The sequence below is a fragment of the Meleagris gallopavo genome, chromosome 11 (genome assembly GCF_000146605.3).
Source record: "Meleagris gallopavo isolate NT-WF06-2002-E0010 breed Aviagen turkey brand Nicholas breeding stock chromosome 11, Turkey_5.1, whole genome shotgun sequence".
Lineage (NCBI taxonomy): Eukaryota > Metazoa > Chordata > Aves > Galliformes > Phasianidae > Meleagris > Meleagris gallopavo.
This window is the reverse complement of record NC_015021.2, coordinates 12,491,609-12,508,905: the sequence shown is the minus strand read 5'-3', so window position 1 is coordinate 12,508,905 and position 17,297 is coordinate 12,491,609. Positions and strand designations below refer to the sequence as shown.

General features: G+C 38.1%; 2 protein-coding genes across 3 annotated transcripts in view; one reads left to right on the top strand and one right to left on the bottom strand.

Annotated features, from left to right (window-relative positions):
• MB21D2 (Mab-21 domain containing 2) overlaps positions 1-2,874 on the bottom strand; it is an 82,869-nt gene extending 79,995 nt beyond the window's left edge. The window contains exons 1-2 of one of the 2 annotated variants that reach the window (XM_019619024.2): positions 2,799-2,874; positions 1,074-1,256 (exon numbers count right to left, since the gene is read on the bottom strand). The gene's annotated coding sequence lies outside the window, so the exon portion shown is untranslated. Of the gene's footprint in view, positions 1-1,073; positions 1,324-2,798 lie in introns of those variants that run through there. The other variant, XM_010716731.3, reaches the window with a different exon arrangement.
• A 7,531-nt stretch (positions 2,875-10,405) lies between these two features.
• Positions 10,406-17,297, top strand: part of LOC100548148 (IgGFc-binding protein-like) — a 28,118-nt gene continuing 21,226 nt past the window's right edge. The window contains 7 exon segments of the mRNA XM_010716728.3: positions 10,406-10,550; positions 11,575-11,624; positions 11,715-11,864; positions 13,250-13,512; positions 14,177-14,258; positions 15,881-15,946; positions 16,215-16,459. Coding sequence (XP_010715030.2) covers positions 10,483-10,550; positions 11,575-11,624; positions 11,715-11,864; positions 13,250-13,512; positions 14,177-14,258; positions 15,881-15,946; positions 16,215-16,459 — 924 coding nt within the window. The 5' untranslated portion in view covers positions 10,406-10,482.

Sequence of the window (17,297 nt, the reverse complement as noted above, 5' to 3'; positions counted from 1 at the left end):
ACCTTTCCCTTCTTCTCCCAAACAAAATAAAAAAAAAAAAAGCCAGCAAACTTCACACTCTTGTACAATTTCTAAAATTGAAGACTTTGTAACTTCATAGAAACAGATTTTAAAAGTATTCTTCAGTTTGGACTCATTCTCCAATGAGATTCAATTGTATTATCATGTAATATGTATCTAGCTACATAGTGTTTTCCAATGTTCTAAGTTTCTACCTGTTCTCTTCCACCACATCCATATTTTCAGGAACTTTCTTGAAATGTTGATTCCAGACTAAAATAACACACTCCATATAAGCAAAGCTGCTTATCTGGCTATCGCTCCCCATACATCTCAAGACTGCCCCTAAATTTTTATCATCTCATCCATTCATGATATTGAATTCTGCTGACCATTTACTGTGAACAGCACACCCAGTACTTCAGACAACTCCCTTTTCCCTGTCATCATCCTGTAAGTATAGACTGTATTTTGGTAATGGAAGTATGACTGTGTATTTGCTTAAGCAAATGTGTATGCATATTACCAGCTCTGCAGATTTCTGCACCGCTGTTCTGCAGTCTTCCTTATCTAACATATTCATAAATCCTTGTTTCCTGGACACCTCGTCAGTCACAACTTTATGGTGCTCTCCAAATCATTGCTCAGAATTCTAGAGACTGTATGCCCATGAACTTAGTCTAAACCACTTAAGGGAAATACATCCACTCTGTGATAACCCCTTGTTTATAGCTACCTTATGTGATTTAACAAACAATAGAGTTTGAAAAGGAACTCCTAAACAATGAAAACTTGGCCTCAAAGAAACATTTTGTGTAATGCATAGGATGTGGCTTTGCTAGAGGACTGCATTTTCTTCAGACTTTACTGGCTGCCAGATATTGACTGTATAAAAATATCTACATTTGAAGTGTTTATTCAGGTATTTCCAGTATGTGAATGATCACACAAAAAAAAACATTTCTTCTAAGACATCAGCAAGTCTTCAATTGAAGGACTGTGGCACAGTTTGACAGTGGTAGTGCCACTGGCAGTGTTGACATTGACAAACACCCCCCAATCCGTGCTCTTACCTTTGTTTTATGTATTTATTTTTTATTCTGAAGCTTCTTTATTGTCTGGTGGTCTCCAGAGATAGCAGAGGTAACAAAAGTTAGCAGAAACAGCATCAAAGAAGCAGACTAGCGAAGTCATTGTCTTTCCTCAGTTACTGGCTTCAGTCTTGACATCAGCGTCTGACTCCATGGCATTGGCTTCTGTCAAGAAAAATTATGTGTAAAATTCAGCCTTAAAATTTAGAGGAAAGAGAAGACTGCCTAAAGATATGCACAAATGAGAAAACATTAGTATTTCCCAAACATTATAGAAGCTTATCTTCAGTTTCATAGCATTGCATGACCGCAATCAGCAAAATGCTGAAGAATCCTCAAAGCCATTTGAAGTTTCACATAGGTTCCCTAAGACCCATAAAGCCTGACAGAAGACATCATTAAATTGGTCACTGAATCAGATCTGAATGGGAAAAGCTTGATTCAAACTTTAGCCGGCATCTCATAGAGAAGGAATCAAAAGGAAAAGGCCATAAAATCCACCTGATTGTTTCAAATTTTGAGACTGCCCATGCTTTCCAGGCTTACACAAACTGAGCTATGACGTGCAAATCTAATACCAGAAGCAATAATTCCTGATTTAATCATTTTATCTGCAGATACTGAAGCAGTTGATAAATGTGGACGTATATCAAGACGAGTGACTTGTGATAAAGAGCTCATTCACAGGGTGAACAGCAGGAACTGGTTGAACTCAACTGCAGTGAGCTAACCGTTGGACCCTGCTGTCCTTCCAGCACACATCACAGCTCACAACTTCAAATGCAGGGGTGGTGACGACGGAATTTGGCCTTGAGGAAGAAATAACTGCTGTGGTGCTTGTGAAAGAGCCAATTCCCCATCCAGCTGAACTAATACAATAGACAAAAGCCAGACCAGACCCAGAAACAAAACTGAAGAGCAACACTAGCGTGAACAAAACATTGCTATCACATTACTGCAAGAGCAGAATAGATAATCTCTGTGCACATAGCAGAGAGGGTTGCATAATGGGTAAAAAAGCCTATGGAGGATTTTGGCTTCATTTATTTCATTGGCAAACAACATAACTTTTGATAACCTATTTGAAAACTGTGAAAAAAAGGATATGAATAATCAAACACTTCAGCAAGCACCTTTTTTCCCTCTTCCCTGTACTCAGTTCACAGCAAACATCTGTTCCCCACCGCCCTCACCTCCATGTACCTCACTCACACTGTGAGCAGTGCTCTGTTCCCGCCCAATTTGACCTGTGAGGAGATGAGCTGTGTGGGAGGCCAAAGTGCTGCATGCCACGGTGAAGCCTCTGGAACACCTCTCAGTCCACTGATGGGCAGAGGTGAACATCATGCACTAGGCCAGCTGTTTACACCATGAATCCCAGAAACAATCTGCTCCCCTCATCTCGCCAATTTTGGAATTAAGAAAAAAAAAAAAACAAACAAGCAAAGTCTGGCAACTACGTACCTTTAAGAGAAAAAATTCTTCTCTGCGCTTTCCAATGCATAGTTTTATTTCCTAGATGGTTAACATGCTATAATTAGAGCACCTGAAACTTTTAAGCATTATTCCCTCCTCAGGTACTCATTACCCCCACTGCTGCCACCATTTCACTTCAGTGTCTTATAACTCAGGTGAATGTTTTTAACCTGGTAATTCTTCCTGTGGGCTTGTAATAAATAAATAAATAAATAAATAAATTAAACACACCTGCACCAGAAAGATAGACTGACTAAGATAGAAGAGTTCACTAAGCAGATGTTTGACGTGAAGACCCAATTTTCTCTCCGCTGTGACCTCTTGCATGTCCTGTAATCTCATACTGTTCCATCCTGGAAAATGAGAACAAACCAGCAGGTCTGAAACTTGGGCTGTGCACAGCTTTTTTGGAAATAAGGAGGAAGCCCGTGCAGTCTCACTGACTGAATGCAACTAGAGTAATTTATTACACTTGGCATTTTAAGCACAGCAGTCTGAAAACTTCTGCTCCTTGCAGCCTGCATGCAAAGAACCTAAAGAAATGCTTTTGTTACTTAGAAGATTTTTCTAAGTATATTATTGTATTATTCATTTTATTTCTCGTATGGCTTTACATGTTAACATGAAGAAATAGGAGATAAAATGAAAGCTGTTTTCCATAATAAAATCTTAACTGATTAGTACACTTAATTTTTAGGGCTTTTTTGAAAAGCTTTTCTCATAGATTATCCACTGCTATGCTCCTTGTGTAGCAGGCTAGATTAAAGTGAACTTGCCAGTACTTGGGAGCATCATGTTCCACCTCCAAAAGGCTCACCCAAAGCTACAACGAAGATTTACAGGTTTGCTTCTTTTGGAAGACCTATACTTACAATAATGGTAGTTCAGAAGGAATTGCCTCTGCTTCTGCTGATGAAGGAACTCAGGTGTTTCTCTGTCATCTCCCATTTTGATTCTAGTCTTAAGAAATTGTTTCATAAGCCCAAACATATGGAGTTAAGTGAATATTTCTTCTGACTCACAGACAGTGATTTGCTCATAAACAAAAAGGAAGAGAAGCATTCTGCTTCCTTGAAAGCCTGAACACATAAGCTGACGATCAGCTAGAGGCTCAGAGTTATCAATACAGTGAAGAAAAATCAAAGATGAATTTTTATTAAGACATCACAAAAATATCTGTGAAATCTGACATGCATTTTCAACATTTGTATTTACACAGTCCTACCTGTGGTGCAGATGCACAACGCACTTGTTATCTGAGTAAAGCAAATTCCCTCTTATCTGTCTTGTTCATCAATGAAAAGTCTTTGTTGTATTTTTCTTGATTAGAGCATGCACACAGGCACTTTTGCATACATCCCTGAATGTAGGTGTGGTGAGTTCTTTTTATGTTGGATATAGGTTACAAATTACATAGAGAGGTCAAATGCAGAAATCAGAGACATGCCATGATTTTCCCATCATGATTGATCAAGGCCCAGACCAACTTATCTGTGTTTTAAACAAGATGTAAACCAGGTGATTGTCAGAGTTCCACTGCTCCTTATTATTGTATGATTATGCAGTTTTACATATTGGCATGGGCACAAAACTTGTACAAATGCACATGTTGGCATACTATCCTGAAATAAATGTAGTAAGTGTATTGTGATATTACTGATCTGCTTTGGAAAAGATAGTACTATTGCTTATATTCTCTATGTACAAGAAAAGAACGAGGAAGTAAGATTTTATGCGGGCAAATATATTTGTTCTCAATGAGAAATAACTTGAGGAGTACAATGAAAGCATTTTACAGCTCTGTGTTGTTAACTATGTAAAGGCTGTTTATTTTCGGGGTCATGTATGGTTTTAGTATAAATGGCAATATATTTTTCTGATGTTAATGTTAATAGCCAGTCATCTCATTACTTCTAGAGGGATAACACAAGTCAGTGATGTTCAGCAAGAACTGAATAACTTTGCTATTTGCTTCTGAGATTTGGTGTTCATTTCCCAGGTCACATCCTCCACTCAAGCTCTTTCTTTCACTTTGTTTGACTTTCATTGTCCTGTGATTTTTTGACTCATTGGCAAAGACAGAATCTTGGAGGTTTGAAACGTATAAAATCATAAACCAACAGTATTCAACCCAGAGCATTTTTGCCTGTTCTGTATACAGAGATGATTTCTACAACATCCCATCAAGCTTAATTGATAGAAAATGCTGTCCAACTGTCCTTAGTTCCTGGAGGAGGAAATGGTCTGTGGTTACATATACTTGCTAAAAATCTTTATTTGTAAGTATGCAAACACACCCATGTGTAATCTAGAGTCCAAAATGCTTTGCTGATGAGGAGCCTTGCTTACCTGCTGAGACATAAGCCTTGTTTTCCTGTGTAGCTAAAAACTCATATACTCTTTTTCTAAATACAGTTCACTACAAAGCAAACAGCAGAATGCTCTGAATGACACAGGTGGTCTCTGTTTCAGTTCAGTTCATTTCAGATGTAGAGCTCATAAAACAAAGTACAAACAGTGTATTTCACAAGTTTCATACTTTGCGAGGTGTGGGTTTATTTTATGATCTAGGGACAGAGAGCAGCAGGTTAACTGTCTATCTCCACTTTCAAAAGCAGTAGGAAATGCTAGACTGGGAATTTTTTCTTAGATCAACTCAGTCTCCTCTTGGTGGGTCTTCCTGTAGGGGTGTAATCTAATGGGGAACAGTAGCAGCTCCAGCAGTTGCAGGAAAAGCAGGATTTAGATCAGCAAATGCCGTATGAACAGATGTTGACAAGTATCTTCTTTTTTGCAAAATTCATGATTGCGCATCTCTATTAATTTAAATAAAACGCAATTTGAACTAGAAATTTTGGTGAAGCAACTGCAGTAACCAGGTTTAATAGCTTAATTACAGGAGCCACTGGATATCCAGAGAGCTCTCTTCCTGTAAGAAGTAGCCATATTCTATACCTTGAGATTAAGCAGCTCTATCCAGGAGGTAACATGTGGAGAAAGTCACCCTTTCTGAAATGAATGACTAGGAAGAGGTAAGAGATTTACAGGATTGCTCAGGACATGAAAGGGATGGAAGGCGAAGAGTTGCACCAGTTTATTTGGAATACATGGATGAAAAGAGCCAGCTACATATGGCTATTTAAAATGGAGTTGAAGTAAGTGAAAAGCTTGCTAACACTGGAGTACTGAGAACAGAAAGGACTATACAGGTTTCATCAGCTTCACAGGACCTCACTATAGTGTGCAGAAAATTCAAGGAAGCTTCAGTATTCATTGATCCAAACATGAGATTTTCGCATTTAGAAACAGCTGCATCTTTAATACCAATTTTGTTACAGAAAATGAGCCAGAATTACACTAGAATGAATTAGGAACAGAACCACTAACTGTTACAGCAGAATACTGAGACAGTGCAAGAGCAGAATCAGACCCCTTATCTCTATAGCTAGCTTGGTTTTACAAACAAATCCACTGATGGAAATAGATAGCTCTACTCTGTGAAATAAGCTACTGCCAAAGAATAGTCTTTGCACTCCACAGGCTTGTTGTGCTATGTAGATCTCAGCCAATAAATGAAAAATATATCAGGATGCAAATATGAAATCCCTGAACTCCAGCAAGACAGAGGCAGCTAATTGGATTATCATAAACATAATTTTAAAAAATCCCTACACAAAGAAAGTAGCTCACAGAGTTCAATATCAGCAGTGTCTCCTTGCCAGACATATGCTTCCAAAATGTTTGTTCAAAGGTATCCTTTATGTTTCATCTATTATTAAGAGAGACTTGAGAAAAGTTCTGGACTTTTAAAAACTGATCTACTAATCTCATGATTGGAAGTGCAGCATCACTGAATTGGGAAAAAAGTTACTTTTATCTATGATTGTCTTTCCTATATTCAAATGCTACTTGGAATGCCAGTAAAATTGTGTCTAGCCTTAAGCGGGAAGGGCATTATGTTCTTCCCCTTGATAAGCTGGAAGTGAAATATAACCACAATATATTTCAATTCAAAGATAAGAAATACACTAGCAGTTATAACTCAAGTAATACATTGCTCGTACAGTGCACAATTGTAAGCACCAAATAAATTCACAAACATTACCTCAAAAATGCATCTCTTTTAGGTCACAATATGAGTGTCGTTTGCACACAGGAGTTTTGTTCATAGGCAGCTGACAGGTAAGAATACTGACCAATAAACAGTTACCTTTTTCTTTCTGTTAAAAGATAAGAAATTGAATGAAATTTTGGTCTGTACTTTAGTAAGAATGTACATTCCAGTTGCAAAATGATTACAGCTGTTAGGTTAGGAAGAAGACAGTCTGAATTTCAAATCTAAGATTCAGTTTGGGGAGCCAGTAGTTTGAAAAATATATTCAGCTTGTGCTCTACAGAACACAAGTACACTTTACTCATCAAAGAAGCATCCATTTATTTTCTAGCAACAGAATTTTTGTGTGTGTACTTCCTCCTCAGCCTATCAATACGTGTTGCTCAACAGAGCAAAGGTGGGATTCATTGCACTATTGTATAATTTAAATGTACGTGATTATGGGTTTATGAGTCTTGATTGTTTGTTTTGTGACTCCCCAGTGGAGCTTTACCAAAGCACTGACTTGGAGGTAGCTCCAACAAGAGTGCAACGTAAACAACTTTCTGAAGGAACCAGAGGTCTGACAGTGCCTTCTCATACACAGTGTCAATAAAGGCAAAGCAGAGAGCACTGGGAATTCCAGAAACTGTGTCAGAGGTCTTGCGTGCTAAAAAATCTGATTCATACTTTTGTTAGGACAGAGGAAGAACTTTATTATTGCCTGAATTGAAACAAAGAATAAAATAACAGATAGATCCTTCTACTGAAATTATATCAGTTGTACTACTGCTATTCAAACTGTATCTACTTAATTTGTACCAATTCAATTAAAATTGATATAGTTATTTCTCGTTGGGCTTTACAGATTTATTTATAGTGCCTGAAAATCAAATAAACATGTTTATTATATATTTGCTAATTGCTGACGAGGCCTTCTTGCTTCAGCTACATTATGTTCCCAGTCACTCACCCTGAAGTAGGGCTTCAGCAACCTGGATGTTTGCTGGCAAAAAGATTCACCAGACTACAAGTAATCCAGGAGACTCCCGATATATGTTGCAGACAACTTCCTGGTCCATGTGTTAGAAAAAACAATTAGAGGAGAAGCGTTACTGGACCCAGTTCTCACAAATGCAACACATCAAAAGGTTAAGATCAGAGGCGGTCTGGGCTGCAGCAGCCACACCTTGGTTGATTTCATGATCTTGAGGAATACAAACCTGGCAAAGATCAAAGTCAGGACCCCGAACTTCAGAAGAGAGAATTTCCAGCTGTTTAAAGAATTAGTGGATGGGATTTCCTGGAAACTGCCCTTAGGGACTGAGGAAAATAACAGAGCTGGAAACTCTATAAGGACACCTTTCATAGAGTACAAGAGATCTCCATTTTCATGTATAAGAAATCAAACAGAGAAAGCAGAAAATTGGCATGGCTGGGCAAGGGTCTGCCAGTCAAAGTGAGGTGTAGGAAGGAAATGTGCAGGTAGTGGAAGCAGGAACAATATAGGAATACTGTATGGATGCGTAGAGCTGGGATCAGAAAAACAAAAACACAAATGGAACTGAAGTTGACCAGGGATGCTTTCCTGGCTTGAAATAATTTTCTCTTTTGGTTATCTTCATTCTGCTGTCCCTTTGCTGGAATATCAAGCTAATTCTGTCTCCAAGGGAAAAGAGCTTTACTCCAAAAAATTAAATAATAGTCTTTTCAAGAGTCCCATCAGCCAGAAATAAAGTTGTATACAGTGTATCTTTGTTCTTTTGAGGATGTTACAGCTCCCACTGTCCATTGAAAAGCGCTACTGTTTTCATCTCCTGAAGATTTTATGTTAGAAATCTGTTTGTGTCACCTGAAAGCAAATTGTTCCCATGAATAGCCCCAGTTTGCCTTGTCAACAGGCAGAACAGAGGGGAACTTCTAGCATTGGCAGCAAATGGGGAAACATTTTATTTGTTGTATTAGAAATGAAGAACTGCTGTTCCTCTTCTTCATATTGGTGTGCAGTCCAGATTGGTATTTTTAGACAAATAAACACATGTCTTTCAGGGATACATAACTTCAGACATAGAAGAGAAATAGCATGCCTGCACCATGATCAGGAATGCAAGATAGCTTCACATCCCACTGGAATTTTCTCCATATATAAAAGTAGACATTAATATTTGTTCCTTGCTGAAAAGCCCTACTATCAGTACTCCAGGTCACCAGTTAGAGTACCTCAGCTGGCATTAAACAGGAGTGACAAGATTATGGAAATCACCACCCAGCACTGGTGGAAAGCATGACTTGCATCATCAGAATGGACAGATTTACCAGTTGTTGATTTCTTTTCAAGGTGGGCAATCTCCTGTGGGGCTGTTTGCAGATGGACTCATATCTTCTCAGAATCATACAGTGCAACATCAGATTCATGAGGAATCCATAAAATGTCTACACTAGGAAAGCATGAGCATACAGGGAAGGCTACTCATTACAGTTCCAAGGACATCTATTGCCTGGATTACCACTTGCTGGACTGACACCTCAGCAGCCCTGCTGTAAGCACAATGTGTTCGATGCAACTTTTAATTGAAGGTTGCTTATATTCTCCCCCTCACACTGAGGTTTCCTCAACCGAATAGGAAAAGTGTGGGCAATGGTTTTATTCAGGGAGTAAATTTCCTCTATCTCTAAGTCACAGAAGTTCTCATCCTTGCGTACTGATGCATGCATTTTCAAGGGAGATTTTCTCTGCAGCGGGAGGCTTACCTGTCGAGTGAACATCAGCTATATCCAGCTGATGGCTTTTGATGGGCTCCTGCAGGTCAAGAGCTTGTAGCAGAATACAACCTCGGGAAAGGGAAACTAACCTCAAATCTATTTGTGGTCTTGCTCAGCCTCTTTGATTCTTGCTTTTTTTCCTGTTTCTGTAAGCACCGTCCTCAGTTACACATTAATGACTAATGAAAATATTTTGTGCTGAGTAAAGGAGATGGGATTGAGGAAGTTCTAGGCATTTAAATCATGAGGCCTTAATGATCTTAATCCTCAGAATTACAGTAAGAAATCCTTACTTCCAGAACCATATTCCTTTTAGATTTAAATAAATAAATTAATTAACAAACAAATTAACAACAACAAAAAAAAACAAATAAATAAATAAGAAGGAAAAAAAATGAGGGGAAAAAAGGGGAAAAAAACAGTAGTCAGGGTTTTGAAGGCAATGTAAGGAAATACTGTACATGTTCTGATTTTCCTTCGTTTCTTATCTCTCAAAATCTAGGTGACATAGGAAATGTAATAGCCTTCAAGCCATTTCTTACAGACCCTAGTAGAAGGGATGCTGGTCTGCATAGGCCCAGCTGGCAGAGGGAACAACCAACCTGCTTTTTCTCTGCTTACAACTAACAGAAGGGAGAAAATTCAGTGAACAAAAGAACACTTACACTAGAAATGAAAGCTGGGCTGGAATTTTAAAATTACCAATGTTATCTTGCTATGAGCATGAGAAGTATTCGCTATAAAAATACAAACATTTTAAATATACAGGAGTAGCAATAAACATTTCAAGAATCAAATAATTTGTCCAGTAGGCAATGAAGGGTGTAAAAATAACTCATGCAGAAGATGAACTTTCTGTTAATATGTACTTTTCTTCAGGTAGATTACCCAGGCATCCAAGCCAAACAGGGCTGTACAGAGGTTTTACAGTCGCCTCCACCCTTTAGTCAATATATTCTTCTCTTGCACTGTAAATCGTCCTCACTTTGCTGTTGCTGAGTACAGCTTGTGGATTACTATGTAGACTGTACCACACAGAAGACTTGACTGTCTTCTAGCATGGGGACCCTCTGGCACTTACAATGCATTTTAATTTTATTCTGTATTTCAGTGCTGACTACCACAGGGTAAGTAGCACAATGCTGAATGTACCTTAGTTCAAGAAACTTAGTTAGTTACCATTAATTATAAATGTCCTTTCTTAGCATCTTATGCATGAATGCTGTATGATTAAACCATGTCATTTGTAAAAAGAGGAAATAATTGAGTTTTGTTGTTGCCAAATTCTGTGGTGGTTGCTGTGAAAGAATGTGTAACCTGTAAATTTCTAATGGCAGATCCGAAGGGAAGATCTACTGCAGTTATCAAATGCTTCTGACTTTCTAATCATATCTACAATAACCTTTGCCTTAGGACTTGGATATGTAGTGGTTTGAAGATAGCATGGAATAGAGATTAAATGGCAACTTGTTACAGCTGTCTTGTGGGGAAAGAAAATGTTCTTACTTCACCTGTCTTCACACCTCTCTCCTCCTTAGCTTTAGCTCTGTCTGTTTTCCAGTTGCTTGGTGTGTTTCAGTGATGAAGTAGATCCTGTTTGTATATGATATTATGAATCTCTCTAGTTTTTCTGAATCCCTCTGCTTAGATTTTGATGGGCTGTGGGGACATCTGCTGTGATGGCTTTGCTTAAGGATAGATTATACTGTGTCAAGTACAAGAAGGACAATAGGGATGGTGGGCAACACAGGAGTGGGAACTGGACCCTGCCTCCTAAAGCTGTAGACCACCATCAGAACATGTCAAGAGCAGCTACTGTAGTCTTGCAGTCTTGAAAATCCCTTTCTGATGCAAAACAGCTCCCTGTAGCTCCCTGGGCCTAGCTGGTCTCCCTTCATTTCAGAGGGATACAGAGGCAGGATCCTTCTTCACTCAGATGAGGTGAACATATCACACCTTTTTCTAGTTCTCAGAACTTCTTAATGAAGCAGTAAGGACAGATGGGAAGGGAAGGAGACAGACACAGATGAGGCCCTGAGTCTGGGCAGTAATTCAGTAAGAACACCTGATGACCTGTGTTAGTCTCAACACTTAAAATTTTTTTGTGTCACTAAATCTGTAGGGATTTCACTGTGTTATTTTTCTTGGCAGGATCAAACACAGACCAACTGGTGGCTTGAGAGCATGGGATCCTGAAACAGGTAACTGCTCATACACAGTGCTGTTTATGTCCAAGGCAGGTCTTGAATATAGTGCCTTCTTTTCCTTACTTTCCTTGCTCTGTGTTTCAGCTTACCTCACTAGATGTGATTTTAACAACAACTCAAGACCATTTTGTGACTGGACCCAACCTTGCACTGTGAACCAGGGAGTGTGGATACGAACCAAGCATGAGACTCCAACGGATGGAACAGGTCCTGATGGAGACTATCCTGATGGAAGTAAGTGCTTGTTGATGTCAGTGTTTACTTCATTTTGAATACAGCTTGACTACCTTTCCTCTTTCTTTTTCATGAGGAGATCAGTTAAATCCTTTGAAATGTGTCGGTTTGGATGATATCTGTCTTCAACTTTTCACTGTGTTCAGTCACAAGGTTAAACTGGCTTGCCCCATCATAGGTTGGAAATATTTATCAGTGCAGTAAAAGAAAGTAGAATAATGCCAACTACCTCTTGCTTAATACCTCACCAAGGATGCAGTCACATTCAACAGATCATTACTCAGAGAAGTTTTATCATCAAATTACAGTGATATCAGTTGATGCCAAGAAATGTAATGATCGCTATACTGACACTAGATAATGTTCATGCTAGCAAAGCATTACAAGATTGGAAATTACAGTCAGAAATTAGAAGGTTCATTTATAGGAAATCAATCTGTAGCCATACTGTTTTCAGTAATTATCCCATGACTGGAAAGGTCACTTATTATATGTATATTTTTTTCAATTGGCATGGTTCATATAACTTCAAGTGCTACTTACATTTTCTTATTATTAATAAAGCCCTAAAAAAGTAGACTGAATATTAGATACTATGATATTAGATATACGCTTTATATTAGATACTATGATATTAGATATATGCTTTATAATGTAGAAGTGGTCATTTCTTTTTTACTCCTTTCTATAGTCAGATGGGAGAGACTTGACATAACTGCACTGACAAAATACAGTTTTCATCTTAGTACAGAGAAGTGATAGGAAGCAAAAAGCTCCAGCCTTAATAAAGGAAAATGTGATCTAACAATTAACAAGTTAAAAGTAAAGTATTTAAATCCCAAAAGCAAATATTGTGAGGTTCTGAATTTTGAAAAGATCGATTCCTTTTGATAATGTCAAACCTCACATTTTAATGGAAATGACCCTCCTGCTTTGAGACAAAACCAAATATTGAGGGGTTGGAATATTCCTTATGTCAAAAATTTGTTTATCATTAGACCTTATCTTGCAAGGGAAGGTGTATAGTAGATGCATAGTAGATCACATTATTTTTCTTGGAGGAAAGTGGAAACTGAACAAGGATAAGTTGGGCACTGCATCGGGACATGCTGTCTCTTGAAAGAAGCCTAAATCTTTATTTGCAATCCCAAACTAACTCTCCATATGAGATATGATATATTCGCTTTGCTCTCCAGGTCTTACTGTACTTTAGCTAACTACACAGTGCTAACAGTTGCAGTGTAAATTACAATCATTTGCTCCTTTGCTTCTTTGTACTGCTGATGATGTGCTTGATTTCTTCCAGAGTTGAGATGTACTTCAGTTTTAACTGACACCTAACACGTTAGAAAGATTCAGACATTTTTTATTTTTTCACTCTGCAGAAGGCTATTTCATCTACCAAGAAGCAAGTAATCTGATCCCATTCGACACTAACAGGCTTGAGAGCCCAGATATCGTGGTTTCTGAAAAAATATGCATAGACTTCTGGTACTATATGTTTGGGTCAGAAGACAGGAATGAACTGAGAGTGCTTATCCAAGACAGCATAGGGGAGTTTACGGCATGGAGTCGGAAGGGAAACCAAAGTTCCTCTTGGATTTATGGTGCTGTCACACATACTTTTCCAACACAGAGAAAGATAAAGGTAATATATTTTCAGAATAAATTTATTTGTACAACGCCACCATTTACAATTTGCTCTCCTTTTGTGGGCTGCAAAATGTTGTACGTGTAAGCTAGAAATAATAACCAAGATTTTCTTGGTTTATATTTTGAAAATTATAATGCCCTTGCGCTTTGTGCAAATAAACTAAGAGAAAAAAAAAAAAACTCCCTGAGGTTTACTGGTGTTTTTAGCTAGGAGATAAAAAACATTTGATTTGCTCTCTCTTTCCTTCCTACCCACATTCCCTCCTTCCCTCATTTTATCATGGTGTCAAGGACATTAGGTGCCTCACTTTTTTTGCAAAAAGCTTCAACAAGTTATTCGTCTGTGAGTTTAGGTTTAAGCTTTGGGATGCTCCCTACACTGGGCTGCTCTGTACAATCTAGACAATTTTCAAAAGTCAGTAACCAGTTAACAGACAAACAAATAAATAAATAATAGAAGACAGTCTTTCTTTATGTCCTTGTCTTATTACAGACTATATATTTTAATTCTGAAGAACACTAGGGAAATTGTTCCACTATTAGTTGCCTGAATGCCCATAAAAATAGACCAGAAAGAGCATTCTGAAAACATGTTGAGGGAAATTCTCTCAGATATGCCTGAACAACTGATGCAGAAATTCACTTTGTATCCTGCCTAGGTCATTTTTGAGGCTGTCCGAGGACTGACAGAATATGCAGATACAGCACTGGACAATGTGAGAGTAAGAGATGGACCCTGTGGTAAGTCTGAATTTGTGTTCTCATCTCTCTTTAAGCTGTTGACAATTATTCAATTCCGTTTGCAGTATAGAAACTTTTCATAACTCCAAGCCACAAAAGAGAAATGGAAAAAGCTTTCCAGCTCACTTCATAGAAATGTTACCTCTTTTATTGTAAATCCTCCCCAGTTCATTCCTCAATGCCTCAAACACAGAGACTAAGCCATTCACTTCTCTGTAAATGTGACCATTTTCACATGGTCCAGCAAACTTTAAGTGTGAAGTGCATCTCTAAACTCAGCCAAGGTCTTGGATCACAGGATAACCTGAGATAGAAGGGACCCACAAGGATCATAAAGTCCAACTTCTGGTTTCGATATTCTAAATATCTTTTTACAGCAAATCTCTGTCCAATATGAGCCAGAAAATACACAGAATTGTCATGTGTAATTAAAATACATATATATTGATGAATCAATAATGATGACTTTCACTACGATACCTGATTCTAAATCAGTAATTTGAGTTTGATCTCTGACCCTCTAATAAATCAGCCTAGTCCTGCACAATTTGTGGAAGACTTGGAGCCAGAAATGAGTTACAATTTAATATCACCTTTACTGTTATGATTGTAAATTTACAAGATGTGAATTCTACAAGAAATACGATGAATATGGTACAGAAAACATCATCAAGTCTTAATAGAGTTCTCTGTGAAACACTACTCATATAATATCAGTGAAATGTTTTAAATTTACTCTAGCCAGGATTTTTAGATAATGAAGAGTTCCATTCATGTTCATAAGCTTGGAATACATAATTTTCTTTAAAATTCTGTGAAAAATACTAAGGGCCCATTTGGAGAGCCAGTTGTTCATTTTTCCAGGGTTATTATCACACATTTCAGCCGCTGGATGGTGCACTAATGTAATCCCAAGTGACTAGTGAATTGCTCCTCCTTCTGCTAAACTGTATGCCTACAGTACACCTTGAGGTTGCTAGCACACACATACAAATACACCAAGAGGACCACTTGTTTTAAGATATGTCTTTGTGATGGATAAAAAATAGGCGGAGAAGGCGCTAATATGTATTAATACGTATTAAGCAGTAATGGGCATCAGCAAAGACTCAACAACACTGCTTGTTGTATCTGTCAGCAGAAAGCTCCTACATTCCTTACATTCCTAAGAAATTAATGCCATTTTGTAGAAAAAAAATAAACTCTAATTAGAAACCACCAGTGCCCTGAGAGTAATTTGTTACTGTTATATGGCATCTGCTGGCAGGCTACTCATTTCCAGACCTGCCAACACTTGCAGAGAGCATGACCTTCATGCTTTAACATACAAAGCAGAGAGAATCACATATACAATTGTAAATACATTTCTAGTTTCAGGGAAGCAGGCAAGGACAAGCTCCGTCACTGTCACCAAGCTAGTAGTCAGAGCTTCCCTAAGAACTCAAAAAGGCCAAATGTCCTTATTTTTAAATGTGGACAGTTTCATTTTCTTTAGTGAAAGTCTTCTAACTTTAAGCTGGTGAGGAGTAAGTTGAAACTTGTGTATGTCAGTTTGTACGCAGTGTTTGATGTGTAATGTTATGTAATGTTATATATTGTTACCTTGTCTTCCCTACTGGCAGATGCAGTCAGCACCCCCGTACCACCAACACCTACACCAACAGCATCTATGCCACCTGCTGTGACAGGTAATTTTAACAAATCACATGTGATAGTCAATGATTTAGAGGAGGGCAGCTGTGCATTCTACCAGTGTTACTTGAGTTAATTTATCTGAGTGTGTTTCTGTGGCACTGCCTCAGGCCATAAAAATCTGTCTTTGCTATTTCAGTTCTTTCCTATGTAACCTATAAAATGGGGACATCTATACTTTCACACAGCACAATGAAGGTATGAGCTGGCTTTTCTGGATGCACCAGTATGTTAATGAAACATATTCTGTTTTCCTGTCTCCAGAAGCAACTTGCACTATACATGGAGATCCTCATTATTTAACTTTTGATAAGCAGCGTCATGACTTCATGGGCACTTGCACCTACACGCTCTCCAAGCTGTGTGAGAACAACAGCTCACTGCCCTACTTCAACGTGGAAGCTGCCAATGAACACAGGAGAAGCAACACTCGTGTGTCCTATGTCCAATCTGTGGACATTGATGTTTATGGCTACAGGATCAATCTGGGTCAAAACAGAGTTGTTAAGGTAAGGCTGGATCCCACAGTCTACTAGCAGTAAATCAGACTTCGAAGAAACTGTAGTACAATGGCTGCAAATTTCTAAGCAAGCATAAAGCAATATTTAGAAGACAGTCAGATATTTGGGAACAGTAGTACTATGGGTTCCTTAAAGTAATCATTGAGATTTTGAGACAAATAAAATACAAAATGTTGTGCTGTATTGCTAGCAGTTGGGATTGCCCTCCATTTCTAAGCTTGGTCTGCAGCAGGGAATGCAAAAGGCCTTTCATTAACAGAGCTTGTGCTGGTGGATATTTCCCAGACTGTAAAGCTGCGTGCTCATCTCTGACTTCTAGTTGTTCTACATCACTGCTAATTTCACTTAGTACCTGGCACCTGCCATAAAGCACAGCCAGATGAGAGTCCCAGAAAGACTGCCTGATGACTCACATCACTCTGATTGTGTCACTGGACCAGCTGCTGTATATTAAGGCTTCATTATAACTTATTTCCATGAAGAGCCAAGGCAGCAGATACAAGTTTGATTTAAAATCCACAATAATTGAACAGATCGCCTTACTTCATTATCATTTTTCTTATAAAGAAAATAGGACAGGAGATAAGGATTTAAATATACACAGAGACTTTTTACAACTTAGATGCACAATGAACTTAATATCTACATTTGTCCAAAAGTTTACCTTTTCCATCTCTTAATTGTATTTACTGTTTTCATTATGTAGGTTTCTTAGTTAAAAAATATATATTAATTATGTAATAAGAACATATATTCAAAGAATATGTTAGTTTTATTGAATTTAAAAGAAACTGAAAATTTTATTTGAACACTTCCTTCCTATTGC